Source organism: Ischnura elegans, chromosome 1 (genome assembly GCF_921293095.1).
Source record: "Ischnura elegans chromosome 1, ioIscEleg1.1, whole genome shotgun sequence".
NCBI classification, from domain to species: domain Eukaryota; kingdom Metazoa; phylum Arthropoda; class Insecta; order Odonata; family Coenagrionidae; genus Ischnura; species Ischnura elegans.
Window position 1 is genome coordinate 118046391 of NC_060246.1, and position 26269 is coordinate 118072659.

The following is a 26269-nucleotide window of genomic DNA, read 5'->3' on the forward strand; positions in this document are numbered from 1 at the left end:
TTCATCCCATGGACCCCCTCCTCCCCACATCCCTCCTGCACCCCATGGCCCACCCCAGCAGCAACATGGTCCACCACCTCCACATGTCCTGCCCAACTCTCATCCAGCCCCTTCCCACTCGGCCCCGAGCCACCCATCGGGACCGCATCCTCCTCCTCACCCTCCCTCCCACCCTCCTTCCTCTCATCCCCCACCCCACCCACCCCCTCCTTCCCACCCGGCTGGCCCCCACCCTCCACCTCCCCAGCAGCCTCCACATCCTCCCTCATCTCACGGCCCTCCGCTTCACCCTTCCGCTCCACAGCCATCCCATGCCCCACCACAGGCTCATCCCCCACCGCCTGGGCCGCACCCTCCTGCCCCCCAGTCTCACGCCCCTCCTCCACCCTCACATCCACCCACCTCAACACCCCTCCCTCCCAGTTCCCAGGGTCCCCCCTCTGCTGTCCCACCCCCTATGTCCCAGATGCACCAGCAGATGCAGGCAGCTGCCGCTGCGGCCGCAGCCGCGGCAGCTGCAGCCGCCGCGGCTCAGAACCACATGGGTCAGCAGCATCCTCCTCCTCCAGTGAGTGTTTTGACTCTCACAAGTCCTCACTGCTGTCAGTTCTATCCAATTGCACGAGTCAAGTTTTTATTTTAAAATCTTGCTGTTCATGTAGTAGTGCATTGGCAGTAAGGTGCATGTGTGAAACATAGTTGTTTATAATTGAGAACTTTTCATCCCTTAGTATTGCTCAATTTTTAGTGAGTTGTTTTAGTTTCTATGGGGCATGTCATCTGAGAGTGCGAATTGTCTCCCAGCTTTTACTCTGTAATGTAAGAAGGTACTTTGGGCTTCAAGAATCCTCGTAGTGTTCTCTGAATGAACGTGATCTGCTCGTTAAGTTAGCTAGATGTCCAGGTTTGGTGGTGTTAAGTTGTGCTGGTGTATTTCATTTCACTTTGTTGGTATTTGTTGATCAATTTTTGCTATGTGTGAATTATAGAATTGATCTAAGATCTACAGTATTTCTTTGAAGTTCAGTAGAAGATCAGTTTAACGAGTGCTATAATCCCTCTGAAATTACTCGCTAAACTGAGTACTCGTTGTATCTGAAGGTGTTGAATAAACCCACCAAAACATCATAATCATTCGTATTTACAGTTTTTCTTTTGTTTCTGTGGTATTTAACAAAGTTAAACTGGTAAATAGTCATAACCAGGCACAATCTGGTTGAGTATCAACATATTTAAAGAAAGAAACTGGATTTTCAATTATATAAAATATTAATTCCCCCAGTTTTGGTGATATTATTCCCGTTCTTATATTTTTTGATTGCCGAAGAAAGCTGTAAAAACAGCACTACTAGTCTTAATCAATATATTTGATATGCGGCGGAAGATTTTTGATAATTTTGTGAATATGGCATGCCGACAATATCAGATTTGTCGAATTTTTGAATGTTAACCAGTATGTACATTCAGTTGGAAAATTGGCCAGAAGGTTCAGTGAAATACAGCATGATTCAGTGGTCGAAGATATTTCTTGCAAAGTCACCTATTCCCAGCAGTTTCTATTTCTCAAATTCAATAACCTCCTGTAAAGTAGTGCCGTTGAGTATTTATTTACACTAGTAAATTCCTCAGTTGTTTGGGTGCCTCGACATCTCCAGTACCCCAAGGATAGTAAAGTGGATATTGCAGGGTTGATATCTATTCAGGTAACTTTTAAGGACTGGATTCCAGTCCTCGCAGCTTTTGGATTTACACTTCCTGACTCGCCCGACACTTTTTGAAGAGATATACCCTCCCTTAGCTTTAAGCAAGCAACCCATCCATCTGAACTTATGAAGTTTTCAATTCCAAGTCCATTGGCTTTGTAGTCAGCTTTCGTCTTTAACCGCACCGTTTATAGGTAGTCCAGAAGACCTTTGTTGGGTAAACCACTTAAATAGTGCAGATTCCATTCCACTGAAATACGGCGTGATTCGGTGATCGAAGATATTTCTCTCAAAGACATTTTTTCCCCATTGGAAATGTAGTCAGCTTTCGTCTTTATCATCACACCATTTATGGGCAGTCCTGCAGAACTTCGTTGACAAAACTACTTGAATAGTGCAGATTCCATTTGTGGATATTCCCCTTGCCACAAATATTTTTGGCTGCTAGGTGTTCCTACTTTGGTCATTGCTGCACAAATTTTATCCACAGGATTGTTGAAGTTTTTGAATTGCTCTCTTCTGCTGAATGCTGAGGACGCATCAGTTCTCTGCTTGCGTCGTGCCCAAAGGATCAGGTGCATAGAGTTCACCCCTCTATAGTCTGAGAGTTTTTGGAGAGCGATTGCGATCCTACATATATTTTACTTAATGTACAAAATCTTCAGTTCCTCAAGAAAAAAATTACCCAGGGTGGTTTCAATACCTACGATAAAAGCATCGCATGGGAACGGAATAGCAGCAATGCATATGCTGCGTTGCACAAATAGGAACGGAATATTATTTTTGACATAGTCTGTATGTGGGAACTCATAATCAATGCCAAGAGATTCAAAGGGTCTGGTAGGAATCAGCCTTTTTTTTTTTTTTTTTTAGGGGATTCACTATGATTGTTTGCATGGGAGAGGATTTCTGATATCAGCACAGTAATTCTGCTTTTGCAAAATTTTTTCAAAGCTGTTTAGTCGGAGGTGCTGAGTCCTCGCTAGCCAACCTAAGGTTGATTGTTATTTTACCATCTTGGCAATAAATGTGATTTTCCAGCAATGCAGTAGCTGAAGATGTCTTGTTCAAATGATGTATATTCCTCTGCATAAATAAAATATCGAAATATACATCGCTGGATAGTATGCTGGTAACATTGCTATAGCTTTCCATAAGTTGAAAGTCAATGTAAGGGTGCTGATCTAACTATGGCAATGTTGTGCTTTCCACTTATACCCAACCCGGGAAAAGATGGAGGGGGTTAGTCCTCAATGTAAGTTCCCATGCGCAAAGAGGATGGGGGGAACTAACTCCTTCTCCCACTGTCATTTCCCTCCCATCCCTTCCCACTGATAATTTGGCCTAGAAAAAGAAGGTAAAATGGGAACACGCAGAGCATACTCAAGGTCGTAAATCACATAAATGCTTGGACATAACTGGCTTTAGGTATTGTAGATCTGACACACATCTTGTATTTTTATATTAGCAAACAGATAATACAAAATGTAATAGATAATGCTTGCTCAGCAGTGCATCACCCTCGAGAAATAACTGTCTTATTACTGAGCGTATACAGCGGAAGGAACTTCTTGACCTTGCTGTATCCGATTTATTTTACATGTAAAACTTAGGCCATTTGGCGATGCAAAGACTATCACTTGCTACAACGCGATTCACGTAAAATGCCATACTTGCTAAATCGGGCTACCACTGTATTTTTTTCTGTAATCCTATATATTATACGTCACACCATTCTTTGCCAATAATTTCCAATTTGATGTATTCACAGAGTTATCAGGAATTTCCAATTGTGCTGATTTCATTCTTCAAAAGAACATTTAAATGCAGTGCATTGCAAAAAAATTTGTGTTATTTCTTCAATCTTCATAATAATAGTAATTTTGTGTATAGAAAAGCTCTTTTGAGGTAGATGTAAAGTCAGGGGTTAATAAATGGCATTCTTTTTCATTTAGGAAAGTAACTGCTTGGTGAAAGTACTGAAAAAGTGAATGAAATTAGATATTACTTCTTTTTTTAGGGCTTTCATTGTGTTCCTTCTCACCATCTATTTGCTTTTTTAATGGCTTCCTTCCTGTTATCTTTTCTTGTCTGTACATTTGTTTGTTATGTATTTTTTAAACTAATTGCCTGAGCTTGAATTTCAAAGTTTTATTCGTCATGTAATTAAATTTTAAAAGATAACCTACAGCTAACAGAACTAACTTGGGGCTATACATTGCTCACCTGAAAGCTTCTTGTTACTTTTGCATGGCTATCATTTTTGTATCGTTAAAATGATGTCAATGGTTTCCCTTCCTATGCAGTGCATGATATGCTGATAATTTTTTAACTAAGCTTCTGTTTGATATCCTTTCTTTCCATGATTTTGGTGAACAATATTATCTAGATTTCACAAAGGCAATATCCTATGATTGAAGATACTACTGTAAAATTTGTCGTCTGCTGAGGCACATTTTTCATTGAAAATGTTTATTTCAGAAAGTGACGTAAGGCAATGCTGAGGAATCATTTATTTTGTAATGTGGAAATAGTGTTTTGCTGTGGAATACTAGATTTTATGGAATTTTGGGTTATTTATGTTTTGATTGTGGAATTAAACTTTACTTGTTACCAAACATTGGTTAAATTTGTGTACATGTGAATAAATTTAGTTCAACTATGTATAAATTTAGTTTAATGCCATGTGGAAAACTTCACTTGTGTATAATATTGAGTGAATGTTACTCACAAATATTATTATTACTCTGTTTAAATGCTTGTTATTTATCCACAACTTATATTAGGTTGGATAAATATCAGTAAGTAGTCCATTCTGTTAGTACCTGACAGTGCTCTCAGGTTATTATCCAATGAACTGGCTAGACTTTGCTACAGCCAGTATAGTCATCCTTAGTTTAAGTTTCTACTAGTGATGGGTCGGTTCGATTCCTCGATTCTCAGCCAAGAACCGGAATCGAAAATGAGTACTTGCCAGGGTGAAAAATCGATTCCGATTCCAGTAGTACTTCAAACAACAAATTTATATACGACCGCGTTTCCAACAGTCATTTGAATTTTCGCGCCGCGTAATCGTAATAACAAAACACATTATCTTCTAGGGATGTGCGAGTACTTGAAAGTGCGAGTCGAGTCGATGGTACTCGACTCCAGCGTTTCGAGTAGCTTTACAAATGTCGAGTAAGTTGCGGTTACAGAGCTTTCGAGGCTAGTAGGTCCAGCAATCTGCCGACAGGAAGCGCTATCATGAAACTCCTGTAGTTATACAGTTTTTAAAGCCGCTAAGTCATTCTAATGCCTTGGCCTGGTAGTTTCAGCTTGCTGTATACTCTATAGTTGTCGAAGTGGGCGCCGAATACCTTTACGCCAGCCGCGGCGGCCGATCGTCTTCCGACCCAGCGCACACCTGTCCGAAATCGGAAAAAGCTGGAATTAGTCCAAAATCACCTTTTGGGGATAGAGACTTGAAACTTAGCGTAAATACTCACAAATCGTTACCAGATATAGATTTATATGCCATTTTACATAAAGACGACCCTTTAGTGATGATACAGTGGCCAAAACATGACCAACTTTTCAAAACCACGCGCGATCTCGTTAATCCTCGGAATTTTTTAAATTTATCCAGGTGGTGTTGCATGGGTATGATTTTTATGGATTAAAAAACGCAATATTCCTTTCACCTGGTGCTTTGCATATACTTCCAATGACTTTTGAAGATTTTGGCTTTCATCTCTCTGGTTTTACAACGCAAAATGGTCGACCCGTTTTTCACTTGAAATCTGACATAAAGTAGACATTATCTTTCGTTTACGAAAAATATAACTCGGAAAATTTGAACCACAATATAAAGTAGAGATTTCTAAAGAGTACTAAGTAGAAATATTGGAAAAAAAAAAACGTTTGAAGGAAATAAGAGCGATTTTTCAATCGCGCGTCAAGGCTGAGCTACTCACCGCGGAACTCAGGGGCTCGGTAACTGAGGCCGATTTTTCTAGTTTTTAAAAACTTTAGTCTTGAAAATCGTCATTTAAAGCACGGATAATCGTCTTCTTTGAATTTAAACACTAAAATGAGGGTGTTAAAAAGGGTTATGTATAGATCGACTTGACCATTTAAAGCATTACTCGAGTGAAAATACTAAGGATTGGATATTTTTCGGAACCATCCCACGCATAAGAAATATGGCTTGGGTATTGAAGTAAAGTGAAGAGATTAAGTCGGCATGAGAGAGGAAAATGAACTGTTTCCTCGAAAGGCAACAACCAATACCCTTTTTCCCTTTCCACCTTCGCCGAGGTGAGTCGCGTGGAAAGGGGGTTTTCACATCACAAGGCATCTTTTAGTCTTTTGTATTACTGCGTCCGTCCGATGTGATATTCATTTGTAGCGTTTATTTTCTTTCTTGAACTTAAAAGAAAACAAGAGTTTTTAAGGTTGATTAAATGATGTGAGAAGTATAGATTTTTTTGGCTCTACAAAACTAAAGCTAAGTTCTTTAGTCCATTCGCTTAGTCACTTAGAGTTCCATGAGGACTCAAGATCCATAAAGATCGGTGATATAGTTTTTTACTAAAATTCCAGTTTCCGAAATCTTGCAATTTTGGTAGGAAAGTACTTGCCCAGTCACACAAGTGCCAATGGCGTCAGAATCGATGGAATCGGTATCGGTAGAATCGGAATCGAAATGTCGGAATCGGGATCGGAATCGATAAAATTTTGGAATCGACCCACCACTAGTTTCTACTGTTATTGCTGTCTTGTAGTGGCAATAGTAGCAGTAAAGCTGTGGTTATGGTAGCCATAGTAATCAAATCCTGAAATGATTAGTGAGTGAACTTCTCATGCTCTGGAGGAAGGATTAAAATTCTGTAACTCACCATTGATTAAACCAGGTTCTTTGTAAGTCAATATAATTTGGTACAATTTTATGGGATTAATTTCTTAAATTAGCGAAGGGCTTTAATTTTGGCTAATGTTTCGACCCTAGTGAAGATATCTTTAGTGTATTCAAAGTTTGTAAGTACGTCAACCATTTCTGACATTTATAATTTTCTCATTTCTTTTACACTGAGTTTTCTATAAGTCTTTAGAGATATTACTTATTGAGTTTCATGCAAAATCCAGCTTTTGATGAAATATTTAATTATTTAATTTCTGCTCCTCAGCAGAAGTTATCCTTATCCATAGGAATAATAAATGTGGTTAGCATTAAGAACATTACTTAAATTTATATCCATTTAAGGGTATAATAATGAAGAAGCAGGAGCAATTTCCACAATTTTAAATTAAATTGCTCATGCTTCTTCATTACGTTTCCACTCCATCTCGCCTGAAACCTCAGATTATAAGGGAATAATTTTACATTTATCTTGTCAGAATCAATGATTTGTGTTTAGCCTTAAAATTTCTTCGAGCTGAGTGTTTTGGTAGGCTTCTTGTGCTACCATTTTAATCTCATTATCTCACCAAGAATTGTCAAGTGGTTAAAATAATTGGCTCTCACCCTGGAGGCCCAGGTTTGATTCCCAATATTGGAAGTTATTTTTGCCTTGGGGTGAAGGAAGAATCTGGCCTCACTCTCCCAAGAGCAAATGAAATTTAATTAAAATCAACCCATTAATTAGACCCCATGACTTGTGAATAGTGTGTTTAGGAGATAAGTGACATGACTGGTAATCTGGTTGAAAATAAGAGAAAAATATGATGCTCGTCAAAGAGTAAGTTTGATCATGATAAAGGATGTCAGATGTTGGTGTTCTTGTGAAATACTTGTGAATTCAGTTTACAGCAACATATTTCTATCTAATTTTCATAACAGTGACCTCACATGATGTAAATTTACACCGTAATTTGGACAATATGAAAATCGTATTCGTGGATCTCTCCATTTCCCGGGTTTTCGCTGTGTTTGTGGCCCGGGAAATGGACAGATCCACGAATTCTGAATGCCACGGAAGACTACAGGGAACATGAAAATTGTATTATAATTGCTCTTATTATTAGGAAATAATGGAAGAAATATTATTAAGAATTTGAATGAAACATTTTCTTAGAATTTTTCCACCATGAAGGCAGAACAAAGAAAACACTGCAATTCTATATAAGTATGTTTACGTATGAACTGATCCATTACCCACCCCTCCTCAACCGACTTGCAGTATTTTCGTCCTCCCAAATGATGCAGAAGCATCTGATGATGCGACACTGTGGTGAAACCTGGGTCTTACATTAAAATATTTGTATAGAATTGCAGTTTCATCTCTTCTATCTCCATGATTACGAATTTGCAATCAACAATGAATGTTTGGGCATCAATGAGTGCCCTGAAGTTAATAGATTGAGATTGGTTATTTTGTATTTTGAGCTTAGATTAATATGCAGGTATCATGATAACTCAGTGTCATGCGTATTATAGAGATGAGTGTTTGAATTAGTTTAGCCTCAGTAATTTATTTTACAGATGATTTAGTCATGATTCAGCAGAGGTAGCAACCTTGCCTCCACTTCTAAATGTAAAAAAATCATATTTTGGAGGAGCACTTGGGTTGGCTTAAAACCTACCATAAGAATTAAAGTAAATGCTAATGCTGGTCAAAAATTATAGGAAAACCTAATTTAAAATATTTACACTTAAATAAAATTTTTGGCTTTGAGATTTTGTTAGGAAACATTTTTCCTGTGGCTTTTGTGCAGTTTCAGTTCTTATATGTTTTGCAACTTTGTTATTTTATATGTAGCTTTTATCCAGAAGTTATAAGATTACATTTCAGTTTTAATTGCCTCTATCATTAGTTTTAGTTCTTAGTGAGATATTTCAGTAGATTGCACTGAGTAATGTGTATATTTTTATGGGGTCAGTTGGCCCTCATCAGTTTTCACAAATATATCCAATTTATGATGCTTGCGTGATCTGTCATTCGGCATTTTTAAGTTATTAAAAGTGTAAGAAAAATGTCTTGAAAAAATTACTTCTAGTGGATGTTTAGGTGGATGGAGTTTTTGGGTGCCCTGGCTGTTTGGTTTTTTTCTGTAATCCTCTTAGTATTACATACATTACATAATATCCCAGTCAAGGTAAAAGATTATTTCCCTATGGCATTTTGCACCTTGTTTACACTAGTGGGTGACTCTATAGTGATGTGCTCCGGCTAGTCTGCAGCTAATTTATACATAATGCCTATAGTGTAAATTTGTGTGAAAGTACAAGGTGGAATATGTTTTTAGCAGTTTCTATAAACTTATCTTCTTGAAAATTTAAGGGGCTGGTAACTCAATGGTGAAAATATGTGAGCTGCAAAATATTTTTGTGTTACATTTATTTTGCAGAAAAGTTCTCCAAAAATCTCAGCCCAAGTACTTTTGTTATGTGTATACATCCAGGTGAAAGATTCTGGGAAGCACATGTGCGCTGCGAGCTTAGTTGCACCATTTATTTTTTTTATTTTTTGAAGTAAGGTTGCAGGTCGGTGTTAGGTGTTTATTTTTCTCTTGCCCTCTTGCAGCATATGCACCCTCACCTCCACCAAGGAGCAGCTCCACAGCAGGTGCCTCCTCAACACCACATGGGCCATCCACATCATCCCCACCATGCCTCGACAGCACCCTCTCAGCCTCCTCCCCCCCACGGACCTCATCTCCCTCCCCCTCCTCAAACCCATGCAGGGCAGATGGGCCCTCAAGGACCCATGGTAAGCCTCCATACCTAATGCATTAGAGCTCATTGCACTCCAACTCGGGACTGCAGATGACCCTTGACCTCTTAGATTTTGATGAAACTTCCTGTACATGTTTGCCTTCACAATTAAAAAATATAATTTGAAGTATGCATGAATTGCCGTGAGAACAAATTCCCTGTGGACCAGTAACCAAACTGTGGATGTTTGGATTTCTGGGCCACTGTGCAGACTACTCAAGCACCAAGAGCCTCGGTACAATTGCCATTGGAATTAGTGGTCTGCACATTGGCCTGGAAAGCCATAGGTCTGTGGTTCGATTCCTGGTCTAGGGGAATTTTTTCTCATGGCAATACATGTATATTTCACTGCTGTTCACGTGGCAGGCTTCAAAATATTACATATCATTGGAAGTATTTTGTGACAATCAAAAGAACCGACAGATACACAGATATTTTCAAAAGTGTGGTTTTTCATGAGAACAAAATTTTTGACATCATTGCTTATGAGAAGGAATTAAAGTAAACAGATGTTTGATGACTAAATTTGTCAATAAATTCTTTGAAAATCCTAAAATATTGGTTCAATATTTTGTTATATCAAGTTATATATTTTGATTATAGGGTGGTCTCCTATTTTCTTTTTGTTGCCTAAATTGAAAGATTATTACTCCTGGAGTACGTATTTCAAGCTTTTAGATTTTTAAATGACTATATCTATTTTTCGCGATTAAATGAAAAGTGAAAATTTTTATTCGCGTGAAAATGCGATGGCTAAGTATGAATGCTGTAAAAGGCCGTGTGACGTCATTCTGTTTCCAGCTGCCACCGTGTGAAGCCACGTTGGTGCGAGGCTATGAGTGCCGCTATGATGCAGGCTGCTAGCTGGTAGCACTTGGCTTAAATAAGGATTAATAATACCCTATCAAATGAAGGAAATTTTCCGACCATAGGCAATTTTAATAGGTGATTAGTAAGAGATGTTTCCCTGAGCTCTGTGCCTCATGCATGCATTTGTAATCTCAGATGTTGTAAAACTCATATAGCATGTAGGTCCCTGTGACATCACGTGGAGTGGCATGGGTGCCAATCTGGCCTTTTCCAGATGAGGTTAAAATTGGCCATTAACATTCGTCTAAACAGATTTCTAAAACCAAATAATTTGTATATTATGAATACACTAATAGTGAGTAATGAATCACAATCAATGCCTTTCGTTTTCTTTTCTTCTACCCTATTGTCATTCCTAATGTATATTTTTTCTAGTACTCTTTTCAATGTAGAACTTTGTATCAAACGAAAAGGAGGGTATTAAATATTTAACTTTTATTGTTTAGAAGTAGGGTTTGTAAGCAAAAACCATTGAAATAAATTTCTGTTAAGTTTTCGTGCTTTCCAAATAATATAGTATTTTTAAAAAAAAGTCCGCTAACATCTGTTTACCTTGATTCTATCTCAAAAAAGTTTGTCAAAATTTTTTTGTTTCAGGAAAACCACCCTTTAGGAAATACCCGTAACTCACCTTTTTTGTTTTTTAAAACATTTTCTAATAGTAATTTTTATTTGAGGAGGTAAAAATGTACACAAATTTTTTTCATAATTGAGGAGGTTAAGGTTCAACTCCAGTCCTAGCTGATGTGGCATGACCATTAGATGTTTCGAGTTCTTGTCCAACTTGACATTTGAGAAGAAGCATTAGTGCTCTCCGAGAAAAATGAAAAATACTGGTACTTTATTTGACAATTGTTTTCGTTGTGGTATTCACCATTGGGATATCAGAACATGCCCTTACTGTTTCCTGTGGAATCTTTTAATATATTTTTCCTACTAAATGGCACTGAAAGTACCATTTTTTTCTCATTTATTCTTGATGTATCTCAGATAAGTGCATTATTGCCTTGTGGTATTGCTGTTAGCCATTGGGCATTAATCACAAATTTTATTGGTGCAATCTTTGTACTGATAAATTGATTGATGATGCCATGTGCGTTTTTAAGGGCCGTATGGTGCCCCGTTACCTTTAAATTTAATTTTAAGAGTAATAAATGGATTTTTTAAGATCTTGGATCAAGTGTCTTTTAATTTTAGCTCATCGGTTTTATACACTCATAGAACTTTTTGACAGGGTGCGAAGCACATTTGTCAGATAAACACATTTAGCATTGAACAGAGTTGTGTTGTGGGGGTGAAATTTGACCAAAAACTTCTGGGCAAATTTTTGCCTTAATTGAGCTTGTCAAGGTGAGATTTTTTCATGTGTTTGGCCATAACTTTATCTCCAAACACCACTTTATTCATTATTCTGTTTATACTTCTAATTCTTAGTTTCTCCTGTTATGTTAAGTTTCATTCATGTGTTTGCTATTTAAATACAGTGCAACCTCGATGAAACGAGACCCCACGGTGCTCAAATAAGCACTCGCTACAGCGAATTGTTGCTTTACCGGAGGTGGAGAAAATAATAGCCAATATACCTATTGCGAACAATTATACAGGAACAGGAGTGGTGCGGCAACAGAGAAATTTCTATCCGATAAACGTAAGCATAAATCCAGACAAAAGGCGATGTTTTTTTGCATCACTAAAGTTCCTTACTTAACACGTTCCGTGCTGATGACGTAGCGTCTACGTCATGGCAGCCACTACCCAGTGACTGATGACGTAGACGCTACGTCATGATTCCCTTTTGCGTTATGTTCCGCCCTGAGCGCCAGCCACCGCTGTTAGGGTATGGGAGAGGGTCAGTCACCACTCTTCGCCTGTTTGCCGTGCGGAAAGCTCCGAAAAAATATTTTTTCGATTTTTTCTGTGTTTTTCTATTTTACCCTGTTTTTCTCTGCAAGGACGTCTTTGGGAGTGGCTTTTTACAATGTATTTTTTATTACTTTCATTTTATAATGCAGAAAACATTTATATTATCTCACAATTGTTATTTTACCTTAAAAAAAACTTTTACAAATATTCAGAGCGAAATAATAAAAAGATACTTTTGATGACGAGGATAGGTAATTACTTTATTACAAGGTATTTTATCTTTCTTCATGACTTTTAACGCAATGATTAGATTGTGTTTATTTAATTGGTTTTTACAAGAAGGAATACAAATATTTTTCCCTTGTTGTTATTTTTATTTTTAACTTCAATTAACGCTATCGTGGTAAATTGCTTAGCTGGTTGCCTAATTTCGGACATATGTACTCCAGGTATGGTTATTTTTATCCTTACGATATTAATAAATGCTTCCGTTCTCATACTTTTAAGTTTCTGAGTGAATTTTATTTGCTATGATTTCATCATGGCAAAATTTGTTGTTATCCCTATGTTTATTTGCTGCTATGCATGAAATAATAAGTATATTTGCATAAATTTTACAATAACTTCAGTGAAGTCCTGGTTCCACATTGCAATTTATTTTTACTATTTACATTTCATGCACAATAGCTAGACTTCCCCATCCTTATGTTCACTAGCATTTGAATTAGAGAATCATTACTTGATTTTTTCCATAATATCCGAAATACTTACAAGCATTCTATTTGGCATCCTCCCCAACAAAAAAAAGCCTAAGAGAACAATTTCCACTAACCCAGTTACATGCCGCCGAACTCGGAGAAACTGATCCGGCCCGAGGATATATACATCCGAGGATATAAAATGGGCTATACGTGTCCTGAAGGAAATTTACTAGATGGAAATACTTAACCATAGAAGAATATACCCACTTTTTGGCCTTATTTTTCGTGCTAGAATTATCCAAATCTCCCGTATCTCCAATAATTGAAAAGCTTGATCTTTATATGACTTGCATTGCTTCAGGAGAGAGAAGTCGCGTGATCAATTCATGTCGATTCTCCAAGCCCTTCAAATCAACAAGAACCTATCTACGTTCTCTGACTCTAACACTCCTCTGGCCCACTGATTATTCAAAATTAGCCCCATATAGACGCATTCAAGGAATCAATGGAAAAAGTAGTGACCCGCTCACATGACCTAAGTTTGGAAGAGTCTATGGTTCCTTGGAGAGCTAGGCTGGGATATAGTGAATATGTGAGGGGAAAGCGCTACAGGTACGCAATAAAGTTGTATATGTTGACGGAAGCAAAGGGCTTGGCACTGCAGGTCCTCCAACTCAGAAGTGTCTGGAAAAGGGCATTCGGAGAAGATGGTAAAGAAATGATGTAGGATCATTTAGACTGAGGCTAATCGTTTTATATTGATAACTTTTATAACAGTGTAGCCAGTTCTAGACTCCATCCAAATGGGAAACCTAACTTGACGGGGACACTGAGGAGAGGCAAGAAAGTTATTCCTCTTTTGGTGCTCTGCTGCAAATTAAAGAAAGGTGAGGTGGTGGAGGCCTTTCATGAGTATAAATTGGTATCCTAAGGTGGATGGATAAGAGGGAAGTGCGGATGATCATCGCTGAATTTAGTGCAAAAAATGAACAAATCTACGAAAAAACGAGGGTGCACGCCGAGAAAGCCACATGCGGTGGTTGAATACAGCAATTACAATTGTGGCCTCGATCATTGGGATCAAATGATGTCTGACTTTTCCATTGAAAGGAAATCCATCAAATGGTACTAAAAATTGGGAAACCACCAACTGAAATCACTGTTGCTGAAACGTAATTTTTATTCAAAGAAAATGTTTGAAAAATTCCTCTCATCGACTTTCTAATTCCAGTTATAGAATCTCTTATGACAATATCTGTACCTTCGATCCCTTTGAGGAGATAGTCATCCTAGCCTGCCACAACCAAAACCAAGGGCTTATTAGGACAATTACCCGATTATATGAAAAACACGATAGACAGAAAAGACAAAAACAGAAGAGATGTAGGCAGTGCTTCAAGAAGAATGTCCACCAAGATACATCATATTATAGCCCTGCCTATCTGATCCTCGATTGTGTCTTGACTGTTTCCAGAAGTATCACAAGAATTTGTGATGCAGAAAATTATTTACCCAGCAGAAAAAAAATTATTTTTTAATGTTTACCTTTTATATTTTCTATTTCAATATTTATTTAAAAAGATATTATTTTATGCGAAGTATTTAGTAACTGAAAAATTATTCTAAAAATGCTGGTCAATTTTTGATTTGTAAAACAATATGTTTCGTTGCAACAATTCTTCGATTATACAAATTTTCCCTTTCATTTATAAACCAATGTTTATCATTATAAAATCTTATCCAAAGCATATCATATCGTTCATAATAATTTTTTCACAATAGGGAGCAACACTTTTGCTGGAAATATTGGTAATACTAGCAATATTTTCTTTTGAGTAATAAAACATTTAAAGTCGTATTTGAATGTATCATTTCCAGATCATAAAAATAATGTTTGCTGCATTACTATTTCCATTAGTTTTTTCCAGAAAGTGATAAAGTCTGAACGGGTTTTCGCTACAGTACTGACAAAGAGCAAAGAAATGTGGGAAACATGTAGGTGTGTTGCGGGAAGGTATCAAACGTTTGACAGGATACTTTGAAAATTTAAATTTCAAATTTTCAAAAAATGAAGGGTTATTTTTTAAAAAAAAGTGCGAAAACATGTAGCAGGCATCACAAATCATAAGATCACGTCGTTAAAATAATAATAAAAAAATACAAATTTTTGCCAAAAAGTCAGCCACAGGGCATTTTCTTCAAAAAACGGTCAGCACGGAATGTGTTAAACAACAATTAACCGTTCAAACAATTTATAAGCGCTGTACTGAATAAAAATCATGCAAAGAATTGCTTTGTCAATCATTATGCCAATGCACAACCCGACGAAGCCATTTTTCTATGTACTTCATTAGTGCATTTACGTGATCATTCTATTATTTTGGTATATTCACTGAAAATTCAAAAAATAACTGATAAAACTTTATTGCAGTTATTTAATGCCTCAAATGCTTCTATTGGTCTATGTTTATTGTTCCTGTACGTTAAGTGGCAATGAAGTGAAATAACGTATTGCATTTGTTTCTGCAGACTAAAACGGTGGAAGGTTATATAACAATCCTGCCTTGGAAGACTTTTTCTATCATATAATTTAATATCTTCATTATCTAAGGTATAAAGTTTGCTGAGCATACTAAATGATGTGATTAAAATTGCAGTTGTTAAAAAAAAGTACCTTTTTGAGTGTTACGCTTTCAACGTATTTGTAGAGGTCCGTGAAAGTGGTTTTATTTTTTGCTTAAATTCGTTTTAAAACCATGTGATTTCGGGGTTATAGAAAATCTTGGCGGTGTTATTTTAATGCTACAATTTTCCCATGTTTATAGGCGTTTTATTATTTTATGTTACACATTTCATGAATGCTTAAACTCTTACTAAGCATTTTACATAACTTTTAACACAATTGAAATTCAGGCCACTTTCAGACGAGACGACTCTCTGCCATGCTGTGGGCATGCCGTGAACGGCGGCCCGGTCCCAGCAAGCGGCCGTGTTTAAGTCAACGAAAATGTTACATTAGACCCGCATTCAAGGTTTTCCTGGTACAAGTTACCCAATAACGCTGTCTAATGCGTCGCGGTGAGTCACCGGAATTACTGCTTGGAATTGACGCGTATCGGGCGTGTGAGCTTGTATTTCCGCTCTTCCGCGGCCGCGTTAAATTTCTTTCCGCACATTTTTAACTCATAATATCTAATTCTTCAGGTGAGAAAGCACCTCATTATAAATATTTCAGGATTGATACATGGGAATCAAAAAGAGAGGCTGTGATAAATTTAACGGAAAATTCTGGCGGAGAAATCACTACAGTGCACGATATTAAGCGGATGCGTTATGCGTGAGGCTAAATGAGCCTATTGACCTTGGAATCGTAATGAGATAGAGCAAATAAACGTCGGCAGCGTTAAACAATGGATTATGACTCATTAGATGTGATTTTTTCGCTAATCCACCTAAAATCGCAAATAACACGAAATTTCATTTTTACTTACCGATTTCGCATTATTTCGCGATATCGCATCTCGCGAAATTCACGGAGTTTCTACGTATTTGAAATAATACACTGTTTACCATGGCACTGCAATAAAGACAATTTGAAATAAAATTGGTAATATAAGAAATGATATTAACGTGATATTATTTCACGAAAAAATATAATGCAGATATTATGCTGATGTCACTTACATAAAACAAAAGCAAGATACAAGAAACTGCGACGAAATGGGTAAAAACTTACATGGGTAATATTTGTGACGAAGAAACGGAAAGGCATTCTCATCTGATGGACCCTAAGTCCAAAAAAACTTAAGAGTATGATTTTGTTGATATAGCATTCTCAATAATGACTGAGAAACATGAAAAAGGAATGCAGAATTTTTAAATTAAATAAACTAAAAGCACATCATCAGCTCTTCACATATGCCATCTGCATACGACATGGCGCCAAACGAGAGTCAGTTGTTATGTGAGTTCTTCCAGCGGCCACCAGGAGATGCTCGGCCGCCCGGGTGACAGAAGAGAGCACCAGTGCAACTCCGACCACTGACGCGAATAGTTCACCCTTGTGAACAGTACATTGTGACCGTGACTATTACTTGTAACCGCAACACAGAATAAATACATCCGTCCAGACAATTCACGCAGAGTATCATTGTATCGTACATCCTACACCATCGCTAAGGCGCACTGCCAACCTCTAGAAGCATCATTGCAAGAAATACCTCGTACTGCCGGGGTTTTGTCGGGGAGTAGATTGTAAAAGAGTTCCGTTTCGTCTTCGTTACATCACGCGGGGAATACTTCTTAAGATACTTAGGATGGGAATCCTTTCTTCCACGACTTCGGGTTTACATCGCAGGCATCACCGGCAATTATGACGGGAGATAACGCATTAGTGCTTTGAATTATTATAACCGACCTTCCGAACTCTTGAAGTTCTCGATACGCAATCTATCTGTGAAACACTCTGCTTTAGTCTTAGGCATTGTCCCTTTCTCAAAAGTTCCCGCAGATTGAAGTGGACAAAACCACCCGAACAAAGCTCCTTCTAACTTTTCATGATCTGCATTCCTTGGTCCTTTTGTTTTTTTAAATTGTGAAGAGCAAATAGGAAGGCAAATCAATTATGCCACACTCATATTGCTCTAATATTTTTATTTTCTTGCTTAGGTGCGTTTTACGTTTTTTGGCCATGGTGCCTACCATCTAATGCTTTCTATTCCCGCAACTCACAGATGTGCGGGTACACTGCTGACTGCTTTCTGCCACCCAAGGAACAAAAGAAGATCAAGCCTTCGCGAATGTTAATGCCACAATATTTTCACAAAAATGAACTACTTATTTATTGAACAACAGTTTACTATGGGAATTTGAGACTGAGCACTCCATGTTAACTTCATTTCTAACCGATCGCAAGAAATTACAGAGATTAGGGACTCTTGGTGAAGGTCTTCCGGCGATGGAAACTCTCGCTATGGCGAGTGCCAACACCAAAATGGCCTTGTAAAAACAAATTTTTTTTACATGCTTATTATAGGGACAATTGACGGTGCCTTGGCTATCTCTCGTAATGGCGGGGGTCTTGCAATAGCCCATACTCCTTTAATGAGGTTCCACTGTATGATGTTTTTATATTGTATGGTATTAAAGTTTTTGAGTGTTTATAGAATATTAACATGTAAGTCAAGTATAGCGTTGAGAATCCATTGTATTTTAGGATCATGACATTCTAATGTATAAGAATAAATTTATTGATGACACAGGGAATGACAGTGTGTGTTGCGTGTGTGTGCTCAAAAATTCCATGAAACTATTCGATTAACTGTTGTGCTAGTTTAGAATGTTGTGATATAAGAAGACTGTGGGTGATGGAAGTTGATGGAAATGGGGATATAGTTAAGTTTGTTGTAAGCTACTGTTGTTGATTTTTCTTGGTTTACATTAGGCTTTTTGATAGCCCTGTTGGGATGACTTTAATATTGTTTTTTCACCTCAATATTTTGATTCTTAGTGAAGATTTTGGTCTAGTTTTTTATGCAGGCAGAATAACTACTTTGGAGTGTAAAGGTCTATAAGGTTTAAGCTTTCGGGATAAGTTCAATGAAGGGGGAGTAATGGAGGTGAAATGGTTGTTCTTTCTCATGGGATATAATCCTAATTAATGAAATCTGTGAACTACTAAAGGATAGCGATATGTTGAAGTTCTAATTCATGAATTTGATTGAAATTTTGAAGTCCTACCCTATATTCGTTCAATGGTATTAGGCTCAACTATGTGGAAGTTGATATTTGAAAATGAAAAGTAGACGTTGTTGAATTTGACTGATTTATTTCGTCCGTACGACATGTTTGGAACCATCGAGGTCATTATCAGGTACCATAATCAAGTACCACAGTACTTGTACTTGTAAGTACTTGATAATGACCTCTATGGCTCGAAACATGTCGTACGGACGAAATAAATCGGTGGAACTCAACAAAGTCTCCTTTTCATTTTCCTACCATATATCTTCAGAGAACACATGATATAAAAGTATGTATATTGTTGTAGATAGAGGGTGGAAGTGCAGTAATGATGACGTAATATCTTATGATCTTGCCATAAAGGTGGTGCTCTAACAAATTAAAACCAATTGGAAATGTGCTACTAAATTAACTTTTTCCACTGTATGCATAAAATCTTACTCAATTTCACAGATGTCTATTCATCTTCGGAAATAGTACAAATTTCTTTCTTCTCAGCCAAATTTCTAATTCATTATATGATTTGATAGAATATTTGAATCCCTGCCCCCATCTCTAATCAAAACAGTCACTGGATTTGGTGTAATCTTCAAATCCTTGTCCCAACTCCAGCATTGTTTATCCAGTAAGTTTTCTCTTCCTTGCTATGATAGCCTATCATATCCTGCTTCCTGCACATTTTTGGGTCAAACAGACCCCACTATGTGATGACTTTCTTCTATTCCTCAAAATTATTTTTGCAATTCATGTATCATGATAATTTTTTTATCATTTTGTTAGAATCGTCTGAAAATGGTTTATTTTTAGTCTTCTTTATGTTTTTGTATGCTCAATAAAATTTTCATCTCTTATTATCAACCATTATATGGTTGCATTTTATTGGTACTTCATACTGTATCCATGTACTGCATCAATATTAATTTGAAAGGCACGTGCTTAACAATGCCTTCAAAGTCATATTGTTTTCATTAAATGCCTATTATTTACATTTTATGTCATTTGATTGGAATGGATATATCTCTGTCTTAATACCAATTGTCTTTTTGGTTCTTGATTATCACCCCTAAGAATTATAAAGTTCATTTTTAGTGTATGAAGTATTTAGTCAATGAGTTACCATGTAATATTTTTGAGTACAGATGTATTTTATTCGATCACTAGTTAATGTACCATTTATACAATTGATGGTGTTTGTTTAATCGATATTTGTTTATCCATAGATGGGGCAGCCGCAGCAAGGTTCCACTCCTCATCACATGCACCCTCAGATGATGCCGATGCCACAGGCCCCACAACAGGGAGCAACTGCTCCAGTTCAGCCTGCAGCTCCTCCACAGCAGCCAGCTCCTCAACAGCCCCCAGCACAGACTATTCCGAGTCAGAAGCAGAACAGAGTCACCTCTGTTCCAAAGCCACAGGGGCTTGACCCATTCCTTATTCTCCAGGAGAGAGAAAACAGGTAAGCTGCAGTCTTTTTAAGTTGGAGTTCACTATTAAGTATCAGGAAATGAACATTTCTATAGTTAATATCAGAAATTTTTCATATTCCTAAGTCCTCCTATATCAGATTAATTAGGCTCTCTTTACTTCCAAAAATCTTCCCGAAACATGCTTGATGAATCCTAGTTTCTTCTCAGCTCTGCCACTAATATTTCCTGCAAGTGTTCTCCACAGTAGATACCATGTTACCATAAGTACTTCAGTTCATCTGTTGCCTGTATGTTGACATGATCCACAACATGTACAGTAAAACCTTGCTTTTATGCCTTCACAATTTATGTTTTCCTGCAATTTGCAACATTTTCATTAAGTCCCATTGATTTACATATCTCCAGTGCTATATCTTCCCGGTTTTTATGCTTATGAAATTTTAAAAATTCCACCTTATATGCACGGCTGCCAATAAGAACATGGTGGATAACGCTTTACAACCACACAAGAAACTAAATGGGAAACAGCGGAATTTTTTAGGACATAGGCAACAATATTCACTGTTAGAAAATCATATCCTTAGTAATTTATGATCGTAACTGAATCATAATGAAAATAACTAATTAAAAAGATCATTCATTAAAATGACAATAAGGAAGGAACTATAAATATTAACCTACGATGGTTATTTTGGAAATGGGCTATGATCCTTGTTTTTCCTGTCACTGAGCGATAGAAGGTGGTTTGGCGGGCTGCCGTTAAAATTTCGTAGGCTTTGGAAACAAATATGTATTTATCTTATGCATTGATAATAGTTGCTATATTTGGTACTGACCATAAAATTCTTAGATTAAATTCTTATGCAAAAATTTACAAGATGTTATTTGATTACGTTTTCTGAAGTGGACGGGAATTTCTTTAACACTAAGATCGTTTGTATTTAACAATACAGAATCGGAAGTTTAGGGTCGTGTAATTTTCAACAATCTTTCACATCATAAAATCAATAAGAAAGAGCATTTTTAAAAATCGTATCTTAAATAGCCACTACAAAATGTTAAACAAGGCCACTAGAGACAGAAAAAGGGCGGTGGGAACTAGTGATGGGTCGATTCCAAAATTTTATCGATTCCGATCCCGATTCCGATTCTGACATTTCGATTCCGATTCTACCGATACCGATTCCATCGATTCTGATGCCATAGGTTCCAAGAAAAATATCACTTCCAGGAAACAAGAAAACTACTTTTTAAAATATTACTCTGTGAAAGAGTCAGTTCACAAAAGAATCTTTCATATCATTACTATGCAATTAAAATATAATAGCTAAATTTCAAAACAGAACATACCTGAAAAGTGGTGTTACATGATAGGTATTACTTTAGAATATTGGCACTCATAATATGTCGACAATATATATATATATATATATATCCAAACTACAAGGGAGAGCCGTGAGTACAGGAATTTTCATAGCTGTAATAAAGATTACATACTACGTATATGAATCATGTAATATTTGGTCCTTTCAAATTCTCAAGCAGAAAATCCAATTATTCTACATCAGTGGCGGATACAGAAAAAACTCAAGGGGGGGGCGCAACATATCTTGAGTTGTCTTTACTTTTATCGTGATAAAAGATAATCAAGTCACAGGCAAAGTACCTATATGAAAATTTTATTTGAAGTGATTATAAACATGTAAAAGACAATGCCATCTTATGATATAAAAAAGTTACAATTGTGGTTTTGCAATGTTCGGCAATACAGGCGGACCCGCAAGGGGGGGGGCGCGCGCCCCCTGCGCCCCCCATCTGTATCCGCCACTGTTCTACATGCTCAGCCAGCAGGTTTTGACGTCTCCATGTTACAGTATTACTGCCTGCAGAAAATTGCCTTTTGCTACACATGTTTGTTATTGGGCAAGTACTTTCCCACCAAAATTGCAAGATTTCGGAGACTTTGGAATTTTTATTAAAAATTATATCAACGATTTGTTGGATCTTGAATCTTAATGGAATTCAAGTGGACGAAGCAAAGAACTATTGAACTAAACTTTAGTTTTGTAGAGCCAAAAAAACTGCTATACTTCTCACGTCATTCAATCAACCTTTAAATCTCTTGCTTTTTAAAGTTCAAGAAAGAAACTAAACGCTACAAATGAATATTACATCGGATGGACGCAGTAATAGAAAAGGCTAAAAGAGCCTTGTGGTGTGAAAACTCCCCCTAACGCGCGACTCACCTCAGAGAGGGTGGAAAGGGAAAAAGGGTATCGCTTGTTGCCTTTCACGGAAACTGTTCATTTTTCTCTCTCTTAAGCATACTGACTTAATCTCTTCACTTTACTTCAATACCCGAGGCATATTTCTTACGTGCGGGATGGTTCCGAAAAATATCCAATCCTTAGTATTTTCACTCGAGTAATGCGTGCTAAATGGTCTAGTCGATCTATACATAATCCTTTTTAACATCCTATTTAGTGTTTTAAGTCAATGAAGACGATTATCCATGCTTTAAATGACGATTTTTCAGGACTAATGTTTTAAAAACTTGAAAAATCGGCCTCAGTTACCGAGCCTCAGAGGTCCGCGGCGTGTAGGTCAGCCTTGACGCACGATTGAATAATCGCTCTTATTTCCTTCGTCGCAAACTTTCTTTTCAAGATTTCTACTTAGTACTCTTTAGAAATCTCTACTTTATATTGCGATTCAAATTTTCCGAGTTATATTTTTCGTAAACGAAAGATAATGTCTACTTAATGTCAAATTTCACGTGAAAAACGGGTCGGCCATTTTGCGTTGTAAAACCAGACAGATGAGAGCCAAAATCTTCAAAAGTCATTGAAAGTATAGGCAAAGCACCAGATCAAAGGATATTGCGTTTTTTATTCCACAAAACTCATACCAACGCAAAACCACTTGGATAAATTCAAAGATTTTTTGAGGGAAAACGATATCTCGTGTGGCATTGAAAAATTGGTCATGTTTGGGCCTCTGTATCTCACAGAAGGTTCGCATTTATGTAAAATGGCATATAAAGCAATATTTGGTAATGATTAATGAGTATTTACGCTGAGTTTCAAGTCTCTATCCCCAAAAAGGTCATTTTGAACTTTATTCCAGCTTTTTCCGATTTCGGACCAATGTGCGAGGGGTAGGAAGACGATCGGCCGCCGCGGCTGGCGTAAAGGTATTCGGCGCCCACGTCGACAACAACAATAGTGTATTCGGCAAGCTGAAACTACCAGGCCAAGGCATTAGAATGACTTATCGGCTTTAAAACCTGCACTATTACATGAGTTTCATGATAGCGCTTCCTGTCGGCAGATTGCTGGACCTACTAGCCTCGAAAGCTCTGTAACCTTAACTACTCGACTCGACATCCGTAATGCTACTCGAAACGCTCGAGTCGAGTGCCAACTACTCGATCGACTTGAATTTTCGAGTACTCGCACATCCCAAGAAGATATGTGTTTTGTTATTACGATTACGTGGCGCGAAAATTCAAATGACTATTGGAAATGCGGTCGTATATTTTGTTGTTTGAAGTACTGCTGGAATCGGAATCGATTTTTCGCCTTGGCAAGTACTTGTTTTCGATTCCGGTTCTTGGCCGAGAATCGAGGAATCGAAGAATCGAGGAATCGAACCGACCCATCACTAGTGGGAATGAAAGCAAACATTTTTTTGTGGCTTATTAAAAAGGTTTGAAATTATGAAACTCAATATTACGAAGTGCCTATTTTCTGGTTCCGCTGACTTTGTATAATCAAGAGCTTACTGTAATAACACACAAAAATATTATTGTAAAATAAAAATGTGTCTCACTTGCATCATTAAAAAATAATACGTCATGTGTTTTAAAATACAAGTAGCTTTACAAAACATGCTATTTGTCGTATTTTTATCGGTTAAAAACATATGTCAGATAAAAAAGAATCAGAAAAGACAGAAGCACAATAAAGCACCAGAAATTTGGTCTCTAGGCAGCTATTTCTTTACTTTAGTGAGCATGTATTGCAAATTTTCTGGTTACATTCATGGCGTTCCCCCCCTGTATTTAGGAGACATAGGGAAAACACATCAGTTTAAAAATGAAATAATTTTCCTGGAGAATCAAAAAACATTAATTTTTGCACATTTAAATAAAACAAAACGTTTAAACGATTTTTCTGGGACAGAACAGAAACCGTGGTGCAAAGTAGATGCAAAATATCGGCACTTCGACCTGAAGATGCCTGGTGCAATATAGGCGAAACTGTCGTCACCCTATGACAAAAAACAGTGAAAACCCGAAAGATGGAGAGATCAATGAATCAATAACGCCACGGTAGACTACAAGACAATAAAGGACAGCGCTTAGATGAAATGACCAAAATTTTGGCATGAGAAGCATATTTGAATCTCTGGGATATAGACAAGAATGATTTCAGAATATGTCGTTGTGTATTTGATTTTATGGATTCCCTGAGTCTGGAGTTGAACTTGAGTGCATTGTAAGATGTCTTCTTGAAATCAAGCGCAACAAGAAAGTGTGACTGACATAGGGAGTGCCGATCGACCCAGAAATATATTCAAACACATTCAATGAGTTTGTTGTAGAAAATATCTATGGAAGTTGCAGGACAGTGGAATACCGAAGAAAACCATCAGAGGAAGCGACGATCACGGGATAGTAAGACTGTGTACAAACGACCGAGTTGACGGGGAGGTGGTTGGAAACATCCATGATCTTTTACGTGATACTGGTAACGATCACCAGAAATGCCTCTGAGCGACAGGGCGCATCAATTTTGGGAAGAAATAACAACACACACCTTTGTGCCTCAACTGGTGAAAATTTCACTTGCTATAATATAGGGAAAATGTCAATGTTTTGCCGCATTTGAAATTCATTCTTCCAATGAACTGAGCACAAAAAAAGTTTTTACCAAATTTGTTCATAAGGTATAGCTCATCTTGTAGGATCTAGGAGTTTGGTGAACTGAATGACCTCAGTGTGGGCTGAAGTAAGGGAATGGGTGACTGTAGCATCTATGATGAGGCAGTAACCGGCATGCAGGTTGTTACATGTCCCGGAAAGGGTAAATTCCTTGGGTGCTCACAGGCAGCCCCGCAGGCTGCCGTCTGGCTTGGTTGGCAGCAGCTACACACAAACACAGAAATGAATTTCAGCCAAATAAATGTTCATCACTGCCCGTAGAATACTTTGTAGGCTTAGTAACGACTCTTTATGATGCAACATACCCTATTTTTGCTTATGGGTCTCACCTTTACATAAACTGCAAAAACATAGGTAAAAACTTATAGGCAAACTTTAGTAATATTTCTACGTTTTAAAGTTGCACGCTATGATATTTGACAAAATTGATGCAAGAATCAACAAAAGAGCTAAATAACAGAATTAAATGCAAAAACGATCAATTGATCGCTTGCAGTCATTCTAGGTAAAAGCTGACATTTCTCTTGACATGAATCCCCCCCTCCCTCCTCCCCCAAGAAAAAAGCTTAATTTTTGCTTTCTTTGTTTAATAATATTGAAAGTCAATCTCAGCATAATTGATCGAAAAATAACGAAGTGGTGTGCGAAAGAAAAACTCGAATGGGAATTGACCGCCCCCAGTCATTTTAGTGTTAAAGGCTTCAAAGGTATGATCAAGCCAGTTAAAAACTATTTTGTACACAAATCAATTTGTGATGAGTCAAGCAGTGTTAATTCCCACATATTTGCTCAGTGGAAGGAACGTTATTTGTTGCAATAGTTGCGTTTTATACTTATTATCTGTTTAAGACATGATTCAATTGATAAGTATAGTGGGACCTCGTAAAAGCGAGTACGGGCTATAGCGACACCCCCGCTATTACGAGAGATAGCCGATGCACCGTCAATTGACCCTATAATAAGCGTGTTAAAAAATTCGTTTTTACTAGGCCCTTTTGGTGTTGGCTCTCGCCATAGCGAGGGTTTCACCGCCGGAAGGCAATTTCATCAAGACTCCTTAATCTCTGTAATTGCTAGCGATCTGTTAGAAATGAAGTTAATGGGGTGCTCAGTCTCAAATTTATTTGGTGAACTGTTGTTCGATAAATAAGTAGTTAATTTCGGTGAAAATATTGTGGCATTAGCATTCACGAATGCTTGATCTTCTTTTGTTCCTCGGGCGGCAGAAAGCTAACGTCAGCATACCCGCACGTCCATGAGTTGCATGAATAGAAAGCATTTGATGGCTGACTCCATGGCCAAAAAAACACCAAACACGT

At 37.4% G+C, this 26269-nt stretch overlaps 1 protein-coding gene across 5 annotated transcripts in view; it reads left to right on the plus strand.

Annotated features, from left to right (window-relative positions):
• Positions 1–26269, plus strand: part of LOC124168768 (ATP-dependent helicase brm) — a 96052-nt gene that overhangs the window by 25178 nt on the left and 44605 nt on the right. For 4 of the 5 annotated variants that reach the window (XM_046547076.1, XM_046547085.1, XM_046547059.1 and 1 more), the window contains exons 9-10: positions 9209–9394; positions 19796–20034. In XM_046547076.1, the coding sequence (XP_046403032.1) occupies positions 9209–9394; positions 19796–20034 (425 nt within the window). The remainder of the gene's footprint in view (positions 1–9208; positions 9395–19795; positions 20035–26269) is intronic. The other variant, XM_046547094.1, reaches the window with a different exon arrangement.